At 36.8% G+C, this 26968-nt stretch overlaps 2 protein-coding genes across 2 annotated transcripts; both read left to right on the forward strand.

The window, feature by feature from the left end:
• Positions 1–10158: 10158 nt before the first annotated feature.
• LOC135633670 (cysteine-rich receptor-like protein kinase 10) lies at positions 10159–13055 on the forward strand. The gene is made up of 7 exons (XM_065143421.1): positions 10159–11002; positions 11243–11359; positions 11478–11611; positions 11698–11902; positions 12042–12279; positions 12347–12497; positions 12617–13055. The coding sequence occupies exons 1-7, from the start codon at positions 10192–10194 to the stop codon at positions 12899–12901; spliced, it is 1941 nt and encodes a 646-aa protein (XP_064999493.1). The 5' UTR covers positions 10159–10191; the 3' UTR covers positions 12902–13055.
• A 7876-nt stretch (positions 13056–20931) lies between these two features.
• LOC108952320 (receptor-like protein EIX1) lies at positions 20932–25997 on the forward strand. The gene is made up of 2 exons (XM_065143418.1): positions 20932–24385; positions 25280–25997. Exon 1 carries the CDS (start codon positions 20962–20964, stop codon positions 24376–24378), a length of 3417 nt encoding a protein of 1138 aa, XP_064999490.1. The 5' UTR covers positions 20932–20961; the 3' UTR covers positions 24379–24385; positions 25280–25997.
• The last annotated feature ends 971 nt before the right edge of the window (positions 25998–26968 follow it).

Genomic DNA, 26968 nt, shown 5'->3' on the forward strand with positions numbered 1-26968 from the left:
GCCAAAATTGATGTTTTACTCAAGTACCATGTTACTATGACACTCACTCTTAAAAAAAATCATTATTAACCATTTATATATATCCATTTTTTTACAAAGTATATTTTTTTGTAAAAAAATAAAATCTATGTTCAACCAAACAAATTTATCCATCAAATTTTTCTAGAAGTAAATTATTATTAATAAATACATTTTCAAATTCATATCTATCACACTCTAGACTGTTTATTCCTATCATTTGGGTGCTAAAGTTCAAGACATTTGATTATATAATTATCTTAAGAAAGATATTCTATGTTTCTTGAATGACTGTTTTTTTGGCAGATCAACATTTTATGTTACGGGTGATTGTTTCAGTATTCTTAACTGTATGATTTTTTTTTTTTTTTCCTGGAAGTCACATTTTGCCGGACATGCAGGGCTTTGTTTTAGGTGTTATTGGAATGCTATGCATAAGTTATCAAATTTGCTGCTGTTTTGGTGTTTCTATAATAAAAGCAGATGATGCAGGAGTCAAACTAGAAGAAGATGATGATGGTGACAAGCTTGAAACAATAATATTAGATGTTACTAGTATCCTCATGGGATTCATAGTTGTCTTGTGGGGTTTCTATTGGTATAGTGATCATGAAACAAGGCATAAGGATTGCTTTCTTCCAACAAATCGACAACATCTATGGCTGGACGGATGTATGTGCAGTTGAAAGCTGAAGACCAAAATAATGACGAAGAATCAATTGAACTGTGGCTAAGTGCTTAGATTGTCTATGTATATATATTCCATGAATTTGTGTGTTCTAGTGTTTTGAGTCACGTATGATCATTTGGTGTTGCTTTGCCTTGAAGACACTGCTGCTTGTTTGTTGAACTTGGAAAACGAATGTAAATTCATTCAAGTATCAAACTGCCCATACAAGAAGGGCAAAGGCATTACATGCCTATTAAAATGCTTCATAATTAGTTATCCGTCTCTAAGTCATTATAGACTCCTCATATGTGTTGAAAGATAATGATATTGATTTTATTGGCTAGTCGTTCTATATCACTATGAAGATTTTATAAGTCTCGAGACATCCTTATGTGATTCTTTATAAAATTGATCCATTCAAGTGAGTCCGTACAAAACAATTATGTTTCTCATCATCGAAGGTTGGCGCTTTCTAAGGCCTTCAAAATAGTTTCTTCCATCAGTTTATTTGGGTTCTTGCACTTTGTAACCTTACATCTGACTACATATAACAATCTTTTATCACGATGGATGTTTCTTTTTCTTCGTTTGCTACAAATTTGGTGTAAATCGAGCCTTTGTTTGAGTCACCATTGAATTTCCACAACAATGTAATAAAATGTTAATTGCAAGAACAGAGTGTTACTAGTCTTACTATTTATTTAGATCATTTATAAAAGAAGAATGCTATATTAAAAGAATGGTCTGTCACACTCTGTTTGCTGGTGACATGTTGACGTCTAAATATGGTCAATTAGTGTCCTACCAAATCATCTCGAATTGAGGACATCAAAAATTGAATGCCAGTAACCTAAGACATATTTGAATAACAAATATCTATTAATTACTTGAAGAACAACATTACAAAAAAAAATCCTTTACGGTTATGATTTTATTGTTCTATACATGCCTTATATATATCAGGATATTAAAGTGGGTGTTTATTATTAGGTTTTATCTATAAGATCGTCCTTTAAGATATATGTAGAAAGGTGTTTAAGAGTCTTTGAAGTCGGGTTTGAGTTGAATGAGATTTATTTTATTTTATCTAATTAATTTAATCAATTTATTTCTTGTAATATTCATTACAAAATAACTATCTACTAAATGGAGATAGTTACATATTTTAACTATAAAAGACTCCAGGATTCCTTGAAGACTCATTAGTTAATAAGCTCTATCTTAAGAGTTGAAGGGCTCTTGTCGATTATATCCTCGACTTAGTTTTATAATTCGTTAGTTGATAAGCTCTAAGGGTATTACTCCATAAGTTACATACTATGTATACTATCTAACGTATATATTTAAGACGCATTCTCGAGTATATCTTTGGTTTAGTTTTTAATGAATATGATCCGATCGCATTCTCTGAGTATATCTTTGGTTTAGTTATCTAAATGGAGGATAGCTCTATAAGATTGTTAAACATAATATACAATCAAAATCGATGTGGACACTTAAGAAGTGACATGTACTCTTGTCGTCGAAGAAAAAAATATATCCATACTACATTAGTAATGAACAAATTGAAATTCTTGAACAAATGTGACTCCTATCGACTATTACATTAGTTGATTTTTTCTTTCACGATTAAACTCTTCACATCTAAATCTTCATTGTTCATCAAATGCCCAAGTCTCACATATTAATCAGTCAACTCTCATTCACGTTGACCAGTGTGCATGCATCAGAGTCTCCAAGAGACATATGTGTCTCATTCAAATTGACTTAGCGCGTAGCAAAATGTAAGACTTTCTTGGCCACATGATAGAAGCTTGGATGAGTGTTCAGACCTTATGCACTCATACACAACTCTTTCGTGGCAATTCACCTCTTCCATCCCATATCCAATCATTCAATATCTATGCTTTTCAACATCGAAAATCTTTTTGACATGTTCGCCGGGGAACATCAACATTTATTTTTTTTATTTCTTTTATATGAAAGAATTTTTAGATAGTTTACTTAGAAAATAAGTCATAATTAACTTTTTGCCAAGTGCATTCTTTTTTCAGAGTTTATCGGGAGCTCTTTAAGACAATAAAAGAAAAAGTATACTCTTTATTTTAAATATTGTTACATAGTTTTATAGGATTTGAGCGTGAACCTATCCAAATTTGATTTAAAAATATCTAAAATAATCTAAAAATAGAAAAATTAATGAAAATGCTACTTATTTTTATATTTGTAAAGATTGAGGTGAGTTAACTAAACTTTATAGCCGTATACTCATAAATAAATTATGTTATACTCTCGATTGCAAAATCAACCTAAAAATGTATCAGATTTGACTTCACAAACTCCAAAAGTCACTTTAAAATCAGTGTATATATCAAATTTGTTTACTCAATTAAAATATCGAGGTAAGTTTGACGAGTCTCAAGTTTACTCTATTGAATGAACTGGTCAATGGATCAGCATTAAATGTGATGGAAATTAGGGCCGCCTTATACGAATCATCTAACCCTCACATCACAATTAAGTGCCCTTGACTTTGATTTGCATCTTAGCCATAGGATCAATTCCACACGCGGTGTGCGCACAAGTCGTGGGGATTTCCGGTGGTGATGTGCCTATATGTGCATGCCCACAGAGGTCTCCTCTCCGATCCACACCTTCGCGTTTCTTTTCTCTTGAGCGCTCAACCGATGGCGACGGTTGGTAGCGGCAGTTTCCAGGACGGACGTGTTGCTTCGAAGCGTCTCATGATGCTCGTGGCCCTACTTCTCGTCTCCTGCTGTCTCTGCTATGGCTTCGGCGATGAGGATAATGTCGAGGTGCAGGGAATCAGCAGCAGTTGCATGGAGAGCGAGAGGAGAGCTCTCCTCGCCATCAAATCTGATATGTACGACCCCGACGACTGGTTCTCTTCTTGGACCGGCAAAGACTGCTGTGGGTGGAGAGGTGTGGCCTGCAACAACATCACCGCCCATGTCACCAAGCTCGACCTCCGCTACCCCTATACATACCATCAAGCTCTCGAAACTATAGGTGGGAGCAAGGTAAATCCATCTTTGCAAGAACTGAAGCATTTGGAGTATTTGGATTTGAGCATGAATAACTTCTCGGGTGCTCCTGTGCCGAAAATGATATCTTCGCTGGTCCACTTGGAATATCTCAACCTATCTTATGCCATGTTCGATGGACTGATTCCTCCTCAGTTTGGGAACCTCTCCAACCTACACTATCTCGATCTTCACGGTTTTCTCGGTGATCTATACGTTGATGATCTCGATTGGCTCTCCCGTATTCCATCTCTAAAACATCTTGACATGAGTTTGGTCGACCTCTCCAGAGCATCCAATTGGTTCCACATAGTTAATTCAATCTCCACACTTGAAGTGCTGCATTTGAGCACTACAGGCCTGCCATATGCTCCATCTCCTTTGCCACCTTTTAATCTAACAGCCATTGCTACGTTGGATCTTTCTCAGAATTCCAACATCACGTCTGCCATGCTAAGATGGCTTTCTAACGCCACCAGCCTCGAGAACCTCCTTCTTTCTCGCTGTGGGAGTCTCACTATCGAGTCGCTACAAGTTGCTCTAGGGGCTCTCAGTAATCTGAAGGGATTGGATTTGTCGTACAACTCCCTTGAAGGAACAATTCTTGGAATTCTTAACAATGTCAGCGGGGGCTTGAAGCATCTAGACTTGAGCTGGAATTATTTATCCGGAGATATTACACAATCTCACGGGAGAGATACCTTAACAAATTGGTGACATGAAACAGGTAGAATCGCTTGACTTGTCAGTGAACAATCTCACGGGAGAGATACCTTCAAGCCTTTCTGCTCTATATTTCCTGAGTCATTTGAATCTATCTTACAATAACTTATCAGGAAAAATACCGACGAGTGGTCAATTGTCGACCTTTGTCTCATGGACATATGAGGGTAACAAAGACCTCTGCGGTACGCCACTGGCAGATTGCCCGGTTTATCAAACTCCACCTGACGCACGAGTTAAAGAAAAGAATGAAGATTATGAGAAGCTTGAAAGGTTATTGAAGTACACCAGTATTGTGGTTGGATTTGTGGTTGGCTTTTGGCTGTTTACTGGCATGCTCATCACGAAGCAGGTTATCAGATTCGCTTTCTTCCGATGGATCGACGAGGCCAGCGATTGGATCTACGTTCAGTTTGCAGTTAAGCTTGCGAAGCTCAAATCCAAATGGCAAACGATGACATGAACTATCAAGTGTTTCACCTCTTATATTAGCATGCAATGTTGTTATCATATTGTGTTGTCATAATTAACTTCAATAAGCACTACAGATGGTCTATATACATTACATGTAATTGTTGCTACGACATCTCCATATACATCATCATTTCGGTGTCACATTGCTTTCAAGACAATTTAGGTTATATACACATATCTGACAACTAAAAGATTAATTACACGAACACAATCCTATGTCTTCCTTTTCTTACTCCCCTCTTTTCCCAAAATCAATAAAGAATTGTATTTCTTGAGATTATATGCAAAAAATATATATTGTTTAATAGAATGTCTGTCATGCAATGTTTGCTAATGAGATAGTAAATATAGTTGCATTTGTTGAGATTGTTTTTTTTCCAATTATTTTCTTAGAAAATAAGAAAAAAAAGAAAGAAAATTCAAGTATCTTAGTATGCTCAATTAGATAAGGATACACATTCATAAAAAGAGAGATAGTATGATTACAAAATATAATTGTGGCCATTATTGTGGACATATATGCTCTTGATATTTGGTAGTCAGATGACTTATTCAAGTGTAAATTACTTCTTTTTTTTTCTCCTTTTTTATATGAGATTATATAATTTTGACCCGCCTCAATATTCATATTAGCATGGGACTCTTTCTCTAATTTATTCTTAATTTTTTAGGAATTCTTTTTATAAGAAAAATAATTATTTTTTTAAAAATTAAAATTTGTGTTCAACCAAGCAAAAACTTGTCCAAAATTTTTTTATGAGTATAAACTTCTTATGCCAATCATTCGGGTGCTAAAGATTGAGAATTGAATAACCATTTCAAGAAATATTTTCTTTGGTAATCAGAATTCCTGCTTGAGTTTTTTGGTCAACCAACGTTAATTGCTTCAACATATTTAATGATCACAGCAAAAAAATGTCCTCTTCCGCAAAATAAGTGTGGGAACTGACTTCAAATTGAGTCGGATTTGACTCGAACCGAATCAACCCAACCAGGGAGGTTGACCGAAGTCAACTTCTCACCGGCCCCTCCTGCGTTCCTCGCCGCAGCCGTTCCCCGCGCCTGCGTTCACACAATGCATCGCCGCACGCGGGGGCGTTTCGCGCTCGCAGTCCTCACCGCGGTCTTCATCACCGCCTCCCCGTGGGCCCGCACCACCTGCCGCACCCACAGTCGCCGAAGTCGTCTGCCGCAGCCGCAGTCGCACCTCTTCGCTCACAGGCGGCGAGCCCTCCACCTTCCCTTGCTCCTATAAATGGAGCTTTGGGGAACAACAGCGAGGGAAGCGAAGGAGAGAAGAAGCGAGGTGAAGGTTGAGGAAGGAACCCAAATCCGACCAAGTTCTTCTCCGGAGTGAAGTCCGGTCACCGATCTCCGTCGCCGGACGGTCACCGTGCTCATTGCAGCACCTGCGGAGGAGGAAGAGGAAGTTGACTGGTCAACTTTGATTGACAGGGGTAATTTTGTAATTTTGTTTTATTGGCAAATTTTGGATTTTTTTTCTAAGGAAGTCGTGATGGTGTTGTTAAACCCTCCTACGATTTAATTTTTTTATTTTGATTTTTCTTCTTCTTGTGTACGTAATAACGGTGTTTATGTCATAATCTGAGTCCTGTTAAATCGTTTATTTTTATTTTTCATCCTTTATCATCTGATTTTTTCATCGACTCGATCTATATTTTATGGCTACGTAACCTATTAATCTTTTTTTATGTATGGTATCAAAGCATTCTTACCAAAGATTATGAGGTTGCTGGGCCTTAATGACTAGCATGAGATATAAGTTCCAAAAATTGGATCGAAATTTTAAGTACTCTCTGATAAATATAAATGTTATTTTAATAAACTAAACTCGTGACAAAGGTAATCCGGAAGGAGGTTAGCTCTATAACATTGATAAATATAATATACAATCAAAATCGATGTTGACACTTATGAAGTGATGTGTGAAAATCCCAACTACTTTAGTCGTTGTAGGAAAATACGGATCTATACTATATTATTAATGAATAAATTGAAACTCGATTTATAATAATTGATCGAATGTGCCTCTAATTGATTGGTCAACAAAATCTTCGATATTAATGAATCATTTAACTATTACATCTTTATCATTAGTTGAACTTTTCTTTCACGAGTAAACTCTTAATATCTAAATCCCCGACATTCATGAAACACGAAAGTCTCACATACTAATCAATAAAGTCTTATTTTTTAACCATGGAATGCATTTGAGTCTCCAAGAGATAGATATGTATCTTATTATTCACGTTGACTTTCTCAACCATATCATAGAAGCTTGGATGAGTGTTCGGACCTCATACACTCATAGGCAACTTCTTTCCAACCTCACACCATACGGAAAAAAAAGGTCGAAATGACCTTTCATGCTAATTCACCTCTTCCGACCATTCATCGCGTCATGAGAAATATTTATACTTTTCTTTCAACATCAAAAATCTTCTTGACGTGCCAACTATCTCCATAGGTAAACATGTAACAACTATCACCGACCATTAAAGACTCATTGGTACGATCATTAATACTCCTCAAGTTATATATCATTCTAAATTAAGAGTTAAGAGTGATGACAGAGAGATTTTGTCTGATAAAAGAGAGATTTTCTCAACTGCATAGCAGATGAGATTTCCTCAACTGCATGAGAAAATCTCTCTGCTCAGTTAAAGAAATATCCTCTTTCACTATGTATAAATAGACTTCACATAATACTACTTGAAGTGTGCCTTTTTGCTTTATCCTTATAATTTCATTCTTCATTCTATCAAAGAGGGCCTTTGTTGGATACGCCTAACACTTAGTTTCATGACTTATGGACTGAAAAACTTTCGGAAAATCCTTTCATTTTGATACTAATTTTGTGACAATGGTGATTTCGAAGCAAATTTATTCTATAACTTTGATAGACCAATCAAAAATGACATCAACACTTGAAAAGTGGCACGTTAAAGTCCCAACCACTCTTTTCGTGGTGGATAAAAGTGTATCCGTAGTACGTTGCAAGTTAATAATAAATACATTGGAACTCCATCTACATTAATTGAGCAATTGTGACTTCTCTTGTCTACATTGGAAGTCCCAACCATTCTTTTCGTGGTCGACAAAATCTTCGACGCTAATCTTTGTCTCATTCACATTAATTTTTGCCCGAACAACCCGATAAGATGCAAGACTTTGACTTGCGTCTCAGCAATGGATGACTTCCCTCTAACCTCACCATAGAAGATAAAGATGGAAATCAAGACGTCATGACCTATCATTGGAAAAGTCCTCTCTTCCAATATTTCACTCCATCCATATCAAACCATTCAAGTCATAAAAAATATCTATACTTTCCAACGCTGGATGACTTCCCTCCGACCTCGCACCACATGGAAGATAAAAGATGGAAATCAAGGCATCATGACCTATCATTAGGAGAGTCGCCCCTTCCAATATTCTACTCCATCCATATCAAACCATTCATCGTGTCATCATAAATATCCATACTTTCCAACGCTGAAAGTCTCCTTGACTTGCACATCGGGGAACGTAAACAATTTACATCATTCTTTTGTTTTGTATAAAAATATTTTTGTATAATTTATTCAGAAAAGACAATCATAATTAGTGTTTATCGAAGAGTATTCTTTTTTCTGAATTTACTCGAGAGCATCTTAAGATAGAAAAAGAACAAGTATGCTCTTTATTTGAAGGATTTTTACATGCCTTTACAGTGTGAATCTATCCAGATTTAAAAAACCAAAATCTATACAATCCTCTAAAAATAGAAAACCCAATGAAATTACTATTTAATGTTGTATTTATCTTCTAAATTAAAATCGAGTTGAATAAGCTTTATGTCATTATACTTATACATATACCATGTTATATTCGATGACAGAATCAACAGAGAATCGCCTTAAAAATAGAAAAGAAGAATGAAATCAACATGTATATCATATTTGCGTGCTCTATTGAAAGATGGAAGTAAGTTTGTGTTATACTTGTAACGCTAGTAAATCAACGCTGGATGGAACCCTCACATCATAATTAAGTTTCCTTTGACTTCTAACTGCGTATTAGCTACGCTAGTAAAGTTCGAGTATGCTTGACCTTGACTGGGTGCTAGCCACGGGATCAATTCTACAGCTAATGTGCGTGCAAGTCATGTGGATTTCCGGTGGTGATGTGCCTATATATACATGCCCACAGAGGTCTCCTCTCCATCCTCACATCAGAATTAAGTGGACGCCCTTGACTTTGACTTGCATCTTAGCGACGCTAAATGATTAATTGCAAGTGCACAATTCTGTCTTCCTTATCTTTCGTCTCTTTTTTACCAAAATCAATTATATTTCTTGAGATTATAGACAAATTTCATTGTTTCACAGAGATTATTTTCTCCTGTTATTGTTGTTACAATAAAAGAAAAATCAACCATGTTATTATGCTCTAGTGATACAATTAGACAATTAAATTGTAACCATTGTTGTGGAGATGCTTATGTGGGTCATGTTAAATCGTTTATTTTTTTTTATCTTTTGTCATCTGATTTTTTTCACCAACTTATCGATATCTTATGATTATGTAACCCACTAATCGTTCCAATATATTGTATTACGGTCTTTTTACCAAAGATTATCAGGTTGTCGGATCTTAATGGAGATATGAGATCGAAACGTTAAGTACTCTCTGGTAAATATAAATATTATTTTAAAAAATTAAACTTGTGACAAAGATAATCTAGGAGGAGGTTAACTCTATAACATTGGTAAATATAATAAACAATCAAAATCCGTGTCGACGACACTTGGGAAGTGACGTGCCAAAGTCCCAACTACTTTTGTAGTTGTAGGAAAATATGGATCCATACTATATTATTAATGAATAAATTGAAATTTTATTTATAATAATTGATCAAATGTATTTCCGATTGACTGATCAACAAAATCTCCGAATCATTCAACTCTTACATCTTTATCATTAGTTTTACTTTCTCGGTTTCCATTCCCCTTCTTGACAGCTAGATTGTAAAATGGATGACGCTGTAGTGCTCGGACAAAAGAACATGAGTCAACATTCATGATTTCACTATAACGAAAAGACGCACTGAAACAATGAAATAACAATGGGCACAAAATAAATGCTTAAGAATAGATTGCGACTTGTCTTTTAGGCGTCTTTAAGAAGACATCTGTTTCAGTATTTGATGCTACCATAATTCCTACAGCACGCGGTAATTAGCCAAAGAGTACCACCACCATGTTTCCTTCGATCAGCTCCACCCAGTTTCTGCTCCTCTACCTCATCCTCCTCTTCGTCCCCTCTCCGACCGTTGCCTACAGGTGGAAAGTTTGCAACACAAGTGCCGGCAACTTTACTGCCAAGAGCACGTATGATTCCAACCTCAACCTCCTCCTCTCCTCCCTCGTCTCCAATGGTTCCGCTCCTGGCTTCTTCACCGACACCGTCGGACGAATACCCAACCAAGTTCAAGGCCTCGTCCTTTGTCGTGGCGATACTAACGCCACCACGTGCGGTTCCTGCCTTCGCAACGTCACGGTGGAGATCCTCCAGCTCTGTGCCGACAACAAGGATGCCGCGGTTTGGGAAGAAAACTGCCTCGTTCGCTTTTCCAACCTGCCGTTCCTCAGCACCTTAGACAACGACCCGACGGCTGCCTTACCAAACCCGATTCAGGTAAACGACGAAGCGGATCGGTTCAACGAGGTGGTGAACGAGTTGCTCGACAGGACGGCTGATTGGGCGGCGTATAACTCCACGAAGAGGTACGCGACCGGGCAAGCGTTCAACTTGACGCAGGAGGTTCCGACTATATATGGTCTGGCGCAATGCACGCCGGACATGTCGACGAGTGACTGCAGGCAGTGCTTGAAAGGGGTGTTACAGGGGCTCCCACAGGGCCGAATGGGAGCTAGGAATCAGGGAGTGAGGTGCAATATAAGGTTCGAAGTTACCCGCCTCTACGAAGGCATCCCCATCATATGGCTCCTTGCACCATTGACGAATGCAACAACAGTCCTTCCTGCCGTCTGTCCAACCGGGAAAGAAGGTAAAGATGCACCCTTAGCACAATTAATTAATTAATTAATTATATACATAGATCCATGGCAAATAGGCGACACTCATTCATTCTATAAGAGCCTAGGAAAGTATACCACTTGCTCTAATCTACCATTCAACACACGATCGATCAAGACAGGGCAAATCGAATAACCCGTGCTGCAAAAGAATGGCTAACGTAATAAAAGGGTTTTTGGCGTGTCCGCTAATACAATTCACAATGGTGCAGGTAAAACGAAGAAAACAACTATAGCAATTTCGGTATCCGCAGTGAGCGCAATACTGCTAATCTCCATATTTTGCACTTGGTACTGGAGATCGAGGAAGCGGGCAGTGAAATCACCTTGTGAGTGACTGACTCATCTATTCCTGATGTCCCGTCTCCTTCGTTGCAATCGGCTAGTGCTTTGTGGAAAACCATTTGTAATTTACATTCTTGACATCGTCTGCTTAATTTGTCATAGATCAAACTGACTCGGAGAAGGCCTCACAAGTGTTTGAGTCATTACTATTTCGTCTACCTACACTTCGAGTTGCAACAGTCAACTTCGCCGAAGCGAATAAACTTGGAGAAGGTGGTTTCGGTGCAGTTTACAAGGTACATCCGCACCATATTCTCCTCCTATTTCCAATTCAGTGTCCTCTTGTTTCCATTCTTCCGCTTAACCGTGAAGTATTATGCAGGGACTACTGCCGGACGGACGAGTGATAGCGGTCAAGAGGCTGCTGAACTCTGGGCAAGGACTTGGAGAGCTTAAAAACGAGCTGCTTTTGGTTGCTAAGCTCCAGCACAGGAATCTTGTAAAACTTCTGGGCGTTTGCTTGGAGGAAGAGACGATGATTGTGTATGAATACGTGCCTAATACAAGCCTGGACAAATTTCTGTTTGGTAATTCACGCTCTTAATGTGCTTTCTTTAGAACTTTGATATCTGCAGTTCAAAAAAATAAAAAAGAAAGAAAAACTAAATCTTTATGATTAAGTTTGGAAGTAAAAGTTTTTGCCTCGATTCCTTTTTTATGGAGCAGATGCTGTAAGAGGCAAACAGCTTACTTGGGGAATTCGATACAAGATCATCTGTGGAATCGCTAGAGGCCTGCTTTATCTGCACGAGGAATCTCAACTAAAAATCATACATCGAGATTTAAAAGCCAGCAACATCTTGTTAGATGCAGATATGAACCCCAAGATCTCAGATTTCGGCTTAGCGAAGCTTTTTGACATTGACCAGACTCAAGGCACCACCAATCGAGTCATGGGAACCTTGTGAGTGGACTGGTCCAATGGTGTACCTATTATTTGCGTTACCTAACCAATCTTAATTCCACTGCAGTGGATACATGGCTCCGGAGTACGTGATGCGAGGCAAGTTTTCGATCAAGTCAGACGTATTCAGCTTCGGTGTTCTGGTTTTGGAGATTTTGACAGGAAGAAAAAACAATGACTCCCATAATCCAGAAGTTACTGAAGTCCTTCTAAGCTATGTGAGTAACCAAGTGGAGTCACAAATCACATTGATTGGCTTTGCATTACTACCGAAGTCTAATTCCGACTTTTGTGATGCATTTGAGTTGAGTTTCAAGTTATCTTTTCCTTTGCACAGATATGGGAGAAATGGCAAGACGGATCAGCCTTGGAGATAGTCGATCCAGCCTTGGGTGGTCACTACCAACAAAGCGACCTGTTAAGATTCGTGCAAATTGGGCTATTATGTGTTCAGGAAGATCCATCTGATAGGCCAACTATGTCGACGATAGTTGTGATGCTCAACAGTGAAACTGTCTCTCTCCGAGCTCCTTCACAACCTGCATTTTATATGGGGAACGGTGACAAGGTTGCTACAATGTCAGTAAACCAAGTTTCATTATCAGAACCAGAATTACGATAGAAATAGAAGGACACTGTTAATCCTTCTTCGAGCACAAGGGCTACGATAATGTAATAAATATTTTTCTTGTTTTACGTGACATTATTGCAATATGTAATTTCAAGGTTTTACCATTAGATCTGACCTTGGCTTCCAAACTAGTAATTTTGATTTCTAAATTATGAGAGTTAAACTCAATCAGTTTTGATATCAGATTCAAAATCATAGTTATTGAGCGACGTACAACTAATCACGACCCCTAGAGACATTCGTCATCACCAATTGAAATATTAATTTTTTTTTTTTATGTTTACTGATGATATTAGGATAAATGAACCTAAATATTTCACTTTCATAACTATAGGGATACAAATATAATTGTTTAAATTATACAGATTAAAATAGATATTTCACTTTTGTAATTATAGGGATACCAATGTAACTTTTAAAATTATATGGATTAAAATACTAATGATAATTAACTAGAAATAATATGTAATTACTCTCAATACATTCAAATAGCATAAAAATAATGACACTCCGGTCAACATATAATAGCTGCTCCAATGAGTTGTGTGCACTGATACGGCTCAAAAGTTCATCTACCACAAGCGTCCATCTTGGAAGATGCATCGCTTCTATTCCACCCATCTATTCCACACAATTTCCTCTCCACGCTTCCACAACTAATCATGGTCCTCTCGAGGCATCATCGTTCACTACCATCGATGTTGTCATCATCAATTGAAATATTAAAATTATTTTTTTCTTTTTATTTTTTATGTTTCACTAATGATATTGTGGTAAATTGACTTAAATGTTTCACTTTTGTAATTATAGGAATACAAATGTAACTTTTAAAATTATATAGATTAAAATAAATATTTCACTTTCGTAACTATAAGATTACCAATATAATTTTTTTAATTATATGAATTAAAATATTAATGATAATTAACTACAAGGAATAATATGTAATTAATCCCAATATAGCATAAAAATAATGACACTCGGTCAACACATAACAGTTGCTCCAACGAGTTGTGTGCACTGATACGGCTCATGAAAAGTTTATCTACCTCAAGCGTCCGATGCATCGCTTTCATTCCACCCATCTATTCCACACCATTTCCGCTCCAAAGCTTCGAAGACTTGGTAAGAGCTTTTCTTGGATTCCATTCCTTGGAAGCATAATGAAAAGGAGGGTAAAATAAAAGCTTAAGAACGATCAACAAACGAGAGAGAATGAACATATCAAATAATCATTGGAATTTTAGTTGCTTTCAAACTATGTGATGCACAAAATTAGCGTCTGGAACCATGTGGCTAAATAGTTATTTGTTATCCTGGAATTGAGAAGATAAATGAACTCCTTTATGCCATGGTCTTTAGACTCATCATCAATCTTAGCTCCATAATAATGATTCTAACGGAATTTGCTTTACAGACGTCAACGATGACTTCGTCTTTTTGGTACACAAATGGCTAGAATGGAGACTACATGATTTCTATTTGAGCTGAGTCTCTAAAATAGGACTTATTGGCAATATTTGAAGGAACGAACCTTATTGAATCAATACATCAGTGTCTTTCAAACTAAAATCATAGACCTAGAGAATATAGACATAACATCGGAAAAGAAGATAAGACCTTGTTAGTAGTATATTCTCTTCCTGTTTCATATAAAAGTTTTTAAAAAAATAATTTTATATAAAAAGTGCACCATTTCTCTAAATATTATAATTTCAACCTTTGTGTCAAAAGAAGTTATAGACTTGCAATTAACAATTGGACCTTAAAAGAGAGAAAGTACGTCCATGAAAAGAGATAAAAATAAATCTAAATCGAGGAACATTTAGTGCTACTATGGCAAACAAAAGGTCACATCAAAGTAACTATCGAGCTTTGAAAAAATAATGATAATTAGAAGAAAAAAATATTGTTGAAGTCTCGATAAAAAAAATTGAGACGAAGGTACCTGTGACTTTCACATGTCACAACAAGTCATGTTAGTTCTTCACTTATGAACCCACCTAAAGAAAAGATGTATTTATGAAGAATAACTTGTCGTGTAAGGTCGAGATTCCAAAGTTCAAAGAGAAACTTAATTTCATTGTCCGCTTTGGATGTCCTAAGGTTTGACTACTCTAGCCAATGAGTCCAAATATAACCAAAATTATTTGGCAACGAGTCCTGTCGGTCATACTTCGGTCACTGTGCTCATTGCAGCAGATGCACAGGAGAGGACGTTGACTGGTCAACTCTGGTTAATAGGTCAACTTTGGTTAATAGGGTTAATTCTATAATTTTTCTTTTTGATTATATTTTTAATTATATTTGATATGTGAAAATCTCAACTACTCTTGTCATGATAAGAAAATTTGTATCCATACTATATTATTAATGAATAAATTAAAATTTTATTTATAATAATTGAGCAAATGTGATTTCGATTGATTGGTTAACAAAATCTTGGACGTTAATGAATCATTCAAACTCTTACACCTTTATCATGAGTCGATTTGTTTTCTTTCACCTTTGAACACTTTGCAGCTAAATCTTCAACATTTATCAAATGCCCAAATCTTACATATTAATCAATCAACTCTCATTCACGTTGAGTTGCATGCATTGGAGTCTCATAAGAGATGGATATGTCTCTCATTCACGTTGACTCGTGCCCGAGCAATAGCTGAGTGTTCAGACCTTTCATGGCAATTCATCTCTTCTATCCCACATCTAATCATTCATCGCGTCACGAGGAATATCCATACTTTTCAACTCGGCAAATCTTCTTGACGTGCCCGACAGGGAACATCAACGTTTATACTATTTCTCTTCTATATCAAAGTATTTTTACTCAAAAAGTTGGTCATAAGTAGCTTGTTACCTAACAACATTCTTTTTTTCTGAGTTTACTTGGGAGCATCCTCAAGACAATAAGAGAAAAAAAAGATCGTTACTTAGTTTTATAGGGTTTGAGTGTGAATCTATCCAAATTCGATTTTAAAAAATCTCAAATCATCTAAAAATAGAAAAAAAAAAAATGAAAATACAACTTAATGTTGTATTTGTCTTCTATATTAAAAGATTGAGGTGAGTTGACTAAAAATGTATCAGATTTGACTTCACAAACTCCAAAAATCACCTTAAAAAGAGAAACAGACAATAGACTCAGTGTATATATATCATATTTGTTTACTCTATTTAAATATTGAGGTAAGTTTGAAAAGTCTCAATTGTTGCACTCGCAAATAAACTGGTCAATGGATCAACATTAAATGTGATGGAAATTAGGGCCGCCTTATATGAATCATCAAACCCTCACATCACAATTAAGTGCTCTTGACTTTGATTTGCATCTTAGCCACAGGATCAATTCCACACGCGGTGTGCGCACAAGTCATGAGGATTTCCGGTTGTTTCACGGTTAAGCTCTTCACATCCAAATCTCCAACATTCATAAACACCCAACTCTCACATTTTGCTAATGAGATAGTAAATATAGTTGGCATTTGTTGAGATTATTTTTTTTCCAGTTATTTTTCTTAGAAAATAAGAAAAAAGAAAGAAATTCAAGTATGTTAGTATGCTCAATTAGATAAAGATACACGTAGTATGATTACAAAATATAATTGTGACGATTATTGTGGACATATATGCTCTTGATATTTGGTAGTCCATGACTCATTCAAGTGTAAGTCACTTTTTTTCTCTCATTTTTTTTAGATGAGATTATATAATTTTGGACTCTTTCTATAATTTATTCTTATTTTTTTAGGAATTCATTTTATAAGAAAAATAATTATTTTTTAAAAATTAAAATTTGTGTTCAACCAAGCAAACTTGTCCAAAATATTTTTATGAGTATTAAACTTCTTATGCCAATCATTCGGGTGCTAAAGATTGAGTCGGATTTGGTTCGAACCGAATCAAACCAACCGGGGATGTTGACCGAAGTCAACTTCTCACCGGCCCCTCCTGCGTTCCTCGCCGCAGCCGTTCCCCGCGCCTGCGTTCACACAATGCACCGCCGCACGCGGGGGCGTTTCGCGCTCGCAGTCCTCACCGCCTCCCCGTGGGCCCGCACCGCCTGCCGCACCCACAGTCGCCGAAGTCGTCCGCCACAGCCGCAGTCGCCCGCCGCAACCGCCCACGTGCGGTCGCACCTCTCTGCTCGCAGGCAGCGAGCCCTCCACCTTCCCTTGCTCCTATAAATGGAGCTTTGGGGAACAACAGCGAGGGAAACGAAGGAGAGAACAAGGAGAGAGATCAAGGGAGGAGAAGTGAGTAAGGAGCCCAAATCCGACCAAAGTTCTTCTCCGGCGAGAAGTCCGGTAGCCGATCTCCGTCGCCGGCCGGTCACTGTCCTCATTGCAGCACCTGCGGAGAAGAGGAAGAAGATAAATTTAACTGGTCAACCCTGGTCAACAGGTCAACATTGATGAACAGGGGTAATTTTGTATTTTTGGTTATATTTGGTACATTTTTGATGTTTTTTTCTAAGGAAGTCGTGATGGTGTTTTGTGATGCTCCTTTGTTGTATACGTAGGATCGATGTTTATGTCGTAATCTGAATAATGTTAAATCGTTTGCCTTTGTTTTGTGCCTGTCGTTCAATTTTTTCACCGACTTGATTTATATCTCGTGACTATGTAACCTACTAATTTTTATTGTCTTTTGTCATCCGATTTTTTTTACTAACTTAATCTCTATCTCATTGCTATATAACCTATTAATCCTTCCAGTATCAAAGTCTTTTTATTAAAGATTACCAGGTTGCGGGGCCTTAACGGCGAGCATGAAATATGAGATCGAAAAATTGGATCGAAACGACAAGAGCTCTATTGGTAAAGATGAAAGTTATTTTAATAAACTGACCTTGTGACAAAGGTCATCCAGAAGGGTTAGCTCTATAACATTGATAAATATAATATACAATCAAAATCAATGTCGATACGTAGGAAGTGACGTGTGAAAGTCCCAACTACTTTTGTCGTTTGTAGGAAAATATGGATCTATACTATATTATTAATGAATAAATTGAAACTCCATTTATAATAATTGATCAAATGTGTCTTCGATTGATTGGTCAACAAAATCTCCAATGTTAATAAATCATTCAACTCTTACATCTTTATCATTAGTAAATCTCATGTCTTATTATTTTTAACCATGGAATGCATTAGAGTCTCCAAGAGATAGATATGTATCTTATTCACGTTGACATGCACTCGACCAAAATAAGACTTTCCCAGCCATATCATAGAAGTTTGGATGAGTGTTCGGACCTCATACACTCATAGGCAAATTCTTTCCAACCTCACACCATATGGAAAAGAAGGTTGAAATGACCTTTCATGCTAATTCACCTCTTCCGACCATTCATCGCGTCACGAGAAATATCTATACTTTTCTTTCAACACAAAAAATCTTCTTGACTCCGGAAACATCAACATTTATATATATATATTTTCTTTTATATGAAAATATTTTTAAATAATTTACTGAGAAAATCGATCATAATTAGTTTTTTACATAAGAGCATTCTTTTTTTTTTTTTTAGTTTACTTGGGAGCATCCTTAAGACAAAAAGAGAAAAAGTGTGCTCTTTGTTTTAAAGATTGTTACGTAGTTTTATAGGGTTTGAGTGTGAACCCGTCCAAATTTGATTTAAAAATATCTAAAATCATCTAAAAATAGAAAAGCAAATGAATATAATTTTGACATAATAACGTCGATGCTTAGTTGGTGGGCATTAGTCCATTGGCTCTTTGAATGTGTGAGTAGAGCTTGGGTTCATTATGTTCTCTTCTTTATAAGCACTTGCTTCTTCATAAACAGTTATTTGAGTGATTTAAGAAAAATAAACAAGTGAAAAATCGAATGCCATGTCGGCATGGATCCAACACCAAGTTAGATGTCTAATTAATCTTACGTATGTAATGATGCATAATCAACATATAATATTGACATTAATGCTTGACGAACGATACTTTTACGTTTGGGTAATAGCTAATGTTCTGATAGAACTATTTACTAAAAAATAATTATCTACTTAAATGGAGATAGTTGTTACATGTTCACATTAATTTTTGCCCGAACAACAATAAGATGCAAGACTTTGACTTGCGTCTTAGCCATTCGATGAGTATGGATGACTTCCCTCTAACCTCACCACATAGAAGATAAAAGATGGAAATCAAAGCGTCATGACCTATCATTGGAAAAGTCCTCTATTCCAATATTTCACTCCATCCATATCAAACCCTTCGTCAAGTCATCAGAAATATCTATACTTTCCAATGCTGAAAGTCTCCTTGACTTGCACGTCGGGGAACATAAACAATTTACATTCTTTTTTTATTTTGTATAAAAATATTTTTAGACAATTTATTCAGAAAAGATGATCATAATTAGTGTTTATCGAAGAGTATTCTTTTTTTCCGAATTTACTCGAGAGCATCTTAACACAGAAAAAGAACTATGTATGCTCTTTATTTTAAAGATTTTTACATGCCTTTATAGTGTGAATCTATCCAAGTTTGATTTAAAAAATCAAAATCTATAAAATAATCTAAAAATAGAAAACCCAATGAAATTACTATTTAATGTTGTATTTATATTCTATATTAAAATCGAGTTGAATAAGCTTTATGTCATTATACTTATACATATACCATGTTATATTCGATGACAGAATCAACAGAGAATCACCTTAAAAATAGAAAAGAACAATGAAATCAACATGTATATTATATTTGCCTGCTCTATTGAAAGATGGAAGTAAGTTTGTGTTACACTTGTCACACTAGTAAATGAACGCTCAATGGAACTCTCACATCAGAATTAAGTTTCCTTGACTTCTAACTGCGTATTAGCCACTGCATCAATTCTACAGATAATGTGTTAGACTTCGTAAGTTAAAGAGAAACTTAACTTCTTTGTCCACTTTGGATACCGTAGGCTAAGATTACTTCGACAAAACATTTGTTCAGCGATCTTTGTCGAGTCCGTCACTTAAATCTCATTGCAACAGTTGTAAATAGAGAAAGTTGATTGGTCAAATTTTGTTATTGTTCAAATGTTAAGTTGTTCACATCGAAATCTCCAACACCCAAATCTCTCATATTAATCAATCAACTCTCAATGGTATCAGATTTATGTCTCATTCATATAGGTTTGCATCCGAGGAACACGATAAAAATGCAAGACTTCCACTTGCATCTCAGCCACATGATAAAAGCTCGGTGAATATGGATGACTTCTCTCCGACCTCATGTCACAATAAGATGGAAATTAAGGTGTCGTGACTCATCCTTGAAAGATTCACCTCTTTCATCCCATTTCATTCATATCAAATCATTCATTACGTCATCAGAAATTCATGCTTTCTAAACCGATAGTCTTCTTGACTTGCCGATCGGGAACGTAAACATTTATATCCTTTTTTTTTTAAATGAATGCTTAATGGAACCCTTACATCAGAATTAAGTTTTCTTGACTGAATTAAGTTTTCTTAACTTTTAACTACGTAGTAGCCGCACGTGATTCTCGTGGTGTTGTCGAGTAAGCTTCTGATTTAGCTTTCATGCATATCATTTCATCGAATCCTTTTATCGTGATACTAATCTTAGGACAAAGGTTATCTCGAAAGAAATTAGCCGTGTAATATCTATAAACGTGACAGCCAGTCAAAATCGATGTAGACATTTAGGAAATTAAGGCCCTCTCCAACTTAAATGAATCGTCCGACTCTCACTCACATTAGACTTAAGTGCTTCGCAGCTTCTATCATGTTGTTGCTTCGTGAGTGGAAGTTAGGTCCCTCTCCAACTTCTATGGATCATCCATCCTCACATCAGAATTAAGTGGGCGCCCTTGACTTTGACTTGCATCTTAGCGACACTAAAGTCAAAGTGTGATTGACCTTGACTGCGTGGTAGCCACGGGATCAAATCTACAGGGAATGTGCGCAGATGTCATGGGGATTTCCGGTGGTGATGTGCCTATACATACCCACAGAGACATCCTATCCAACCTCACACCTTCACATTTCTTCTCTCTTGAGCGCTCAAACAATGACTGCGGCTGGTAGCGGCAGTTTCCAGGACGGACGTATTGCCTCGAAGCGTCTCATGATGCTCGTGGCCCTGCTTCTCGTCTCCTGCTGTCTCGGCCATGGCTTCGGCGATGAGGATCATGGCGAGGTGGAGGGAATCGGCAGCAGTTGCATGGAAAGCGAGAGGCGAGCTCTCCTCGCCATCAAATCTGATATGTACGACCCCGACAACTGGTTTTCTTCTTGGACCGGCAAAGACTGCTGTGGGTGGAGAGGTGTGGCCTGCGACCACACCACCGGCCATGTCACCAAGCTCGACCTCCGCTACCCCTACACATACACATACACATACACATACGATATGCGGGATGTGCTTTACGATGTGGAAACAATAGGCGCCAGCAAGGTAAATCCATCTTTGCAAGAACTGAAGTACTTGAAGTATTTGGATTTGAGCATGAATAACTTCTCCCACGCCCCTGTGCCCAAAATGATCGCTTCACTAGTCCACTTGGAATATCTCAACCTATCTAATGCCATGTTCGATGGACCAATTCCTCCTCAGCTGGGGAACCTCTCAAACCTACACTATCTCGACCTTCAGGGATGGTATTTTGATGATTTTCTACACGTTGACAATCTCGATTGGCTCTCCGGTATTCCTTCTCTAAAATATCTTGATATGAGTTTTGTCGATCTCTCCAAGGCAATCAATTGGTTTTATGTAATTAATTCCATTCCCGCACTCGAAGTGTTGCGTTTGAGCGATGCAGACCTGCCATATGTTCCATCTCCTTTGCCCCCTTTTAATCTGACAACCATCGCCACGTTGGATCTGTCTTGGAATTCCAACATCACGTCTGCCATGCTAAGATGGCTTTCTAACGCCACCAGCCTCGAGAACCTCCTTCTTTTTGGCTGTGGGAGTCTCACTATCGAGTCGGTGCAAGTTGCTCTAGGAGCTCTCAGTAATCTGAAGGAGTTGGATTTGTCATTCAACTCCCTTGAAGGAGAAATTCGTGAAATTCTGAACAATGTCAGCAGCAGGGGCCTGAAGCACTTGGATTTGAGCTTTAATCAATTATCTGGAGATATTCCTCCAGGGAGCCTTAGTGACCTGGAGTACCTGGACTTATCAGGGAATTTTAAGGTCATCGTACATATATTTGCTTCTCTGGGGAATTTCACAAACTTGCGACATTTAGGGTTGGCGGCCAATTCAATCAGCGGAGAAATTCCACAAACCGTAGGAAATTTTGTCCGATTGGAGTACCTAGATTTGTCCTATAACGACATCATTGGAAAAATACCAGAGAGCATCGGCAACCTCAGTAACCTAGTGGAATTACATTTATCAGCGAACAAAATTGTCGGAGGCATTCCAAAGACTATGGGTACCCTCATCCATATAAAGATATTAGATTTGACCGACAATCGTATTTCTGGAGAAATAACAGAAACCATCGGGGGTCTTCAAAATTTACAGATATTATCTTTAGACAATAACTTTATTACTGGAGAAATATCAGAAACCATTGGGGGTCTTCAAAATTTGCAGACGTTGATTTTAAAAGGTAACTCATTTACTGGACAAATACCTGATACGATTGGCAGACTCCATAGTTTGAAGTACTTGGACATATCAAATAATAATTTATCTGGTCCACTGCCAAAAACAATGGGTGGTCTGTGCAACTTGACCATGTTAGATTTATCTCAAAATAACATTGGTGGGGAGCTAACTAATCTATTTGATGGTTTATGTGCCTGCACACAATGGACATCTTTACTATCCTTATACATGCAGCACAATCATTTAAGCGGTACTATTCCTTCGAGTATGGGTCGAGTATCTCAATTACTAAATCTATACCTCTCCTCAAACTCTCTAGTAGGTACCATCACCGAAGCACACTTTTCTAATCTCACAAATTTAATAGGATTTACCATATCTTCCAACTCCTTGAACGTGATCCTACCGAATGATTGGCATCCCCCTTTTAATGTCGAATTTATTGGCATGAGCTTTTGTTATTTAGGAGCTGAATTGCCTGCTTGGCTTCAAACTCAGACGCAATTGACTACTCTATATCTATGTGGAGTAGGACTCTCGGGCAACCTCCCAATTTGGTTTTCAAATTTTTCAAGAGGGTTACAGAGTCTTAACATGAGCTCTAACAATTTACGAGGTCGACTACCTTTCGCTCCTCAATTGATGTTAGACCTCTCCAATAATTCATTTGTGGGACCTATTCCCCTAAGCTTCACAAAAGCTACGAGTCTCTCTCTACTGTCTTTATCTCATAACCATATTAATGGTCGTCTGCCTCCCTTCTTTTGCAATATGCAATCACTTCAGGTTCTTGATCTATCTAACAGTCGCTTAATTGGAGAAGTACCAGATTGTCCGAACTCATTCCCCATCTCTCTACAGTCATTACATTTGAATAATAACAATATGTCCGGAACAATTCCTTTGTTTTTGAAACATTGTCACAAATTAGTTACCCTTGATCTTGGTGAAAATAAATTGCATGGCAGAATTCCAACATGGATAGGAAGAAACCTCTGGTCGTTGAGAGTTCTTCGTCTGAGGTCAAACGTTCTATATGGTACCATCCCAATGAATATAGTGAATCTCACTTCTCTCCAGCTATTGGATCTTTCTTCCAACAATCTAACTGGCAGTCTACCATCATCTCTAGGAAATTTCAGTGCCATGGTTGAGACACAAAATGATACCGGGTCAATGCTTCATATCGACACCTATTATTATGAAGAGAGCATCTTGATGACCACAAAAGGATCAATGTTTGATTACACAACCATTCTCTCGCTGGTGACGAGCATAGACTTGTCAAATAATCATATCTCTGGTGAAATCCCAAAAGAACTGACACAGCTTCTCGGGTTGCGCTTCCTAAACTTATCGAAGAATCATTTGACTGGGAGGATTCCAGAAAAGATCGGTGACATGAAACAACTAGAATCACTTGACTTATCAGTCAACGATCTTACAGGGGAGATACCTTCGAGCTTTTCTGCTATGCATTTCCTGGAACGTTTGAATCTGTCTTACAACAACTTATCAGGAAAAATACCCACGAGTGGTCAATTGTCGACCTTTGACTCTTCGACATATGTGGGTAATAAAGGCCTTTGCGGTATGCCACTGCCAGATTGCCCAGTTTATCAAACTCCACCTGACGCCAGAGTTAAACATGAAGATGATGAGAAGCTCGACAAATTATTGGAGTACACCAGTATTGTGGTTGGATTTGTGGTCGGCTTTTGGCTGTTTATTGGCACACTCATCATGAAGCAGGCCATCAGATTTGCTTTCTTCCGACGGATCGACAAGACCAGTGACTGGATCTATGTTCAGTTTGCAGTTAAGCTTGCGAAGCTCAAATCCAAATGGCAAACGATGACATGAACTGCCGGTAAGTGCTCGAGTGCGTCACTTCTTCTACCACACCTTAATGTCATGTTGTCCTTTGTAGTTAGTCGCATCGAAATCTTTGTGTTAGCATGTAATGATGTTTTCATATTATGCTGTCATGGTTAAGCTGAAATAAGCATAATGGATTCTCTGTATACATTAACATGTATTAGTTATAGTATCGTAACATCTCCATCTATCATCATTTTGCTATCGCCTTGTCTATCCATCGATACGTATCTGACAACTAAAAGATTAATTGCAAAAGTGTATGCCATACAGACTCTGTTTGCTAAGGAAATAGTTAATCTACCTATATTTAATCAATGTTTGAGAGTGGAGATTGTGTTCTTCTGTTGTTGTTCTTACAATATATTATTATGCTCAAATTAGATAAAGATAATGACAATCATAGTGTAGAGAGACAATTAGACAATAAAATTATAATCATTAATGAGGACATGCTATTAGTGTTCGGCTGAAATCATTGTCTTATTCGAGTGAAGAATCTTTCTTTTCTGAGATGAGATTGTATATTTTGATCCTCCTCAAAATATAGTATGAGACTCACTTTTCATTTTCTACCAGAGTACAAATATTTTTTTCTGCTAAAATAAAATCCATATCCATCAATTTTTTTTAAGTGAATTATTCTTAATAAGTTTTATAAATTCATATCAATCCTACTCTAGACTGCTTGCTCCTATCATTTGGGTGCAAAAGTTTGAGACTTTTGATTATATAATTATATTAACAGAGATAGAGATATTCTATGTTTCTTGATTGAGTTGTTTTCGTTAATCAACATTTTATGTTATGTGCGTTTGTTTCAGTATTCATAACTTGAGAGTATATATATTTTTTATTCCTTTTCCTTGGAAATCATATTTTGCAGGACTCGCAGAACTTTGATTCAGGTGTCACCTGAATGCTCTACATAAGTTCCCGATTTGCTGTTATTTTGGTGTTTCTATAATAAAAGCACATTGCCACCAGTTCACCTGAAGTAGGAGTCAAACTAGAAGAAGATGATGATGGTGATATGCTTGAAACAATAACATTAGATGTTACTAGCGGTGTCGTGGGATTCATAGTTGTTTCTGGGGTTTCTATCGGCGTAGTGATCGTGAAGCAAGGCTTAAGGATTACTCTCTTCCAACAAAATGACAACATATATGGATGGATGCAGATATGACGAAGAATCAATTGAACTGTGGCAAAGTGCTAAGACTGTCTATGTAGACTTCATGTATTTGTGTTCTAGTGTTTTGATTCATGAATGACCATTTGGTGTTGTCCAGAAATAAGGTTATTGTTTAAAGATAACATCTGAGACATGGCGTCAGGATTGCTCTGTTCCAGTTGATCGACAGGACTTGTGATTGGATCTATGTGCAGGTGGCAGTAAAGCTTAAGGTTATGTTGGTCCTTCGAAGTTAGCCGTATCAAAAATCTTGTTTTTCCATGGAATGATGTTATCATATTATGCTGTCACAATAATCATCATAGATTGTCCATATACGGTAAATGTATTTGTTTTAGTATCATAACATCTCCATCTATCATCGTTTTGCTAAATGATTAATCGCAAGTGCACAATTCTGTCTTCCTTATCTTGGTCTCTTTTTTGCCAAAATCAATTATATTTCTTGAGATTATATACAAATTTCATTGTTTCATACAGATTGTTTGATCCTGTTATTGTTTTTACAATAAAAGAAAAATCAACAATGTTATTATGCTCTAGTGATACAATTAAACAATAAAATCGAGGTTTTGTCGTCAGTCACCATTGAATTTCTACAAAAATGCAATAAAATGTTACTTGCAAGAACAAACTGTTACTAGTCTTGCTATTTCTATAGATCATTTATATAAAAAGAATGTTATATTCACAGAATGGTCTGTCACACTCTGTTTGCTGGTGACATGTTGACATCTAAATGTGGTCAATTAGTGTCCGACCAAATCATCTCGAATTGAGGACATCAAAAATTAAATACCAGTAACCTAAGACTTAATTGGATAGAAAATATCTATGAATTACTTGTCGTGATTACCAAGTTGACTCAAATTATATGAAGAACAACATTATAAAAAAAAATCTAAGTATGAAAAAAAATCTTTGGCAGTTATGATTTGATTATTCTATACAAGCCTTTTATAACTCGGGATCCTAAATGGGGTGAGTATTATTGGGTTTTATCTATAATATCATATTTTAAGATATATGTAAAAAGATGTTTAAGAGTTTTTTAAATCAGGTTTGAGTTGAATGAGATTTATTTTATTTTATTTTATTTAATTAATTTAATCAATTTATTTCCTTGAAAACTATTCATTACAAAATAACTATCTTACTAAATAGAGATAGTTACATATTTTTAGACTCTAGGTAAGTATTATCCTTGAAAACTCATTGACTAATAAGCTCTTATTATAGGTTACTGCTCCTCAAGTTGCATATCTCTTGTTGAATATATTCTTGACTTCGTTTTCTAACTCTGATAAGTTTTAAGAGTATTGTCCCTCAAGTTACATGCTATCTAACATATACATTTATAGGATATTATCGAGTATATTT

The sequence above is a fragment of the Musa acuminata genome, chromosome BXJ3-3, assembly GCF_036884655.1.
Source record: "Musa acuminata AAA Group cultivar baxijiao chromosome BXJ3-3, Cavendish_Baxijiao_AAA, whole genome shotgun sequence".
NCBI lineage: Eukaryota > Viridiplantae > Streptophyta > Magnoliopsida > Zingiberales > Musaceae > Musa > Musa acuminata.

Bases quoted from the DNA above. Each gene is read 5' to 3' on its own strand.
- LOC108952320 (XM_065143418.1), top strand. From the start codon at position 20,962: ATGACTGCGGCTGGTAGCGGCAGTTTCCAGGACGGACGTATTGCCTCG.
- LOC135633670 (XM_065143421.1), top strand. From the start codon at position 10,192: ATGTTTCCTTCGATCAGCTCCACCCAGTTTCTGCTCCTCTACCTCATC. The intron at 11,903-12,041 runs GTAATTCACGCT...TTTATGGAGCAG, and splicing joins CCTGGACAAATTTCTGTTTG to ATGCTGTAAGAGGCAAACAG. The intron at 12,498-12,616 runs GTGAGTAACCAA...TCCTTTGCACAG, and splicing joins CTGAAGTCCTTCTAAGCTAT to ATATGGGAGAAATGGCAAGA.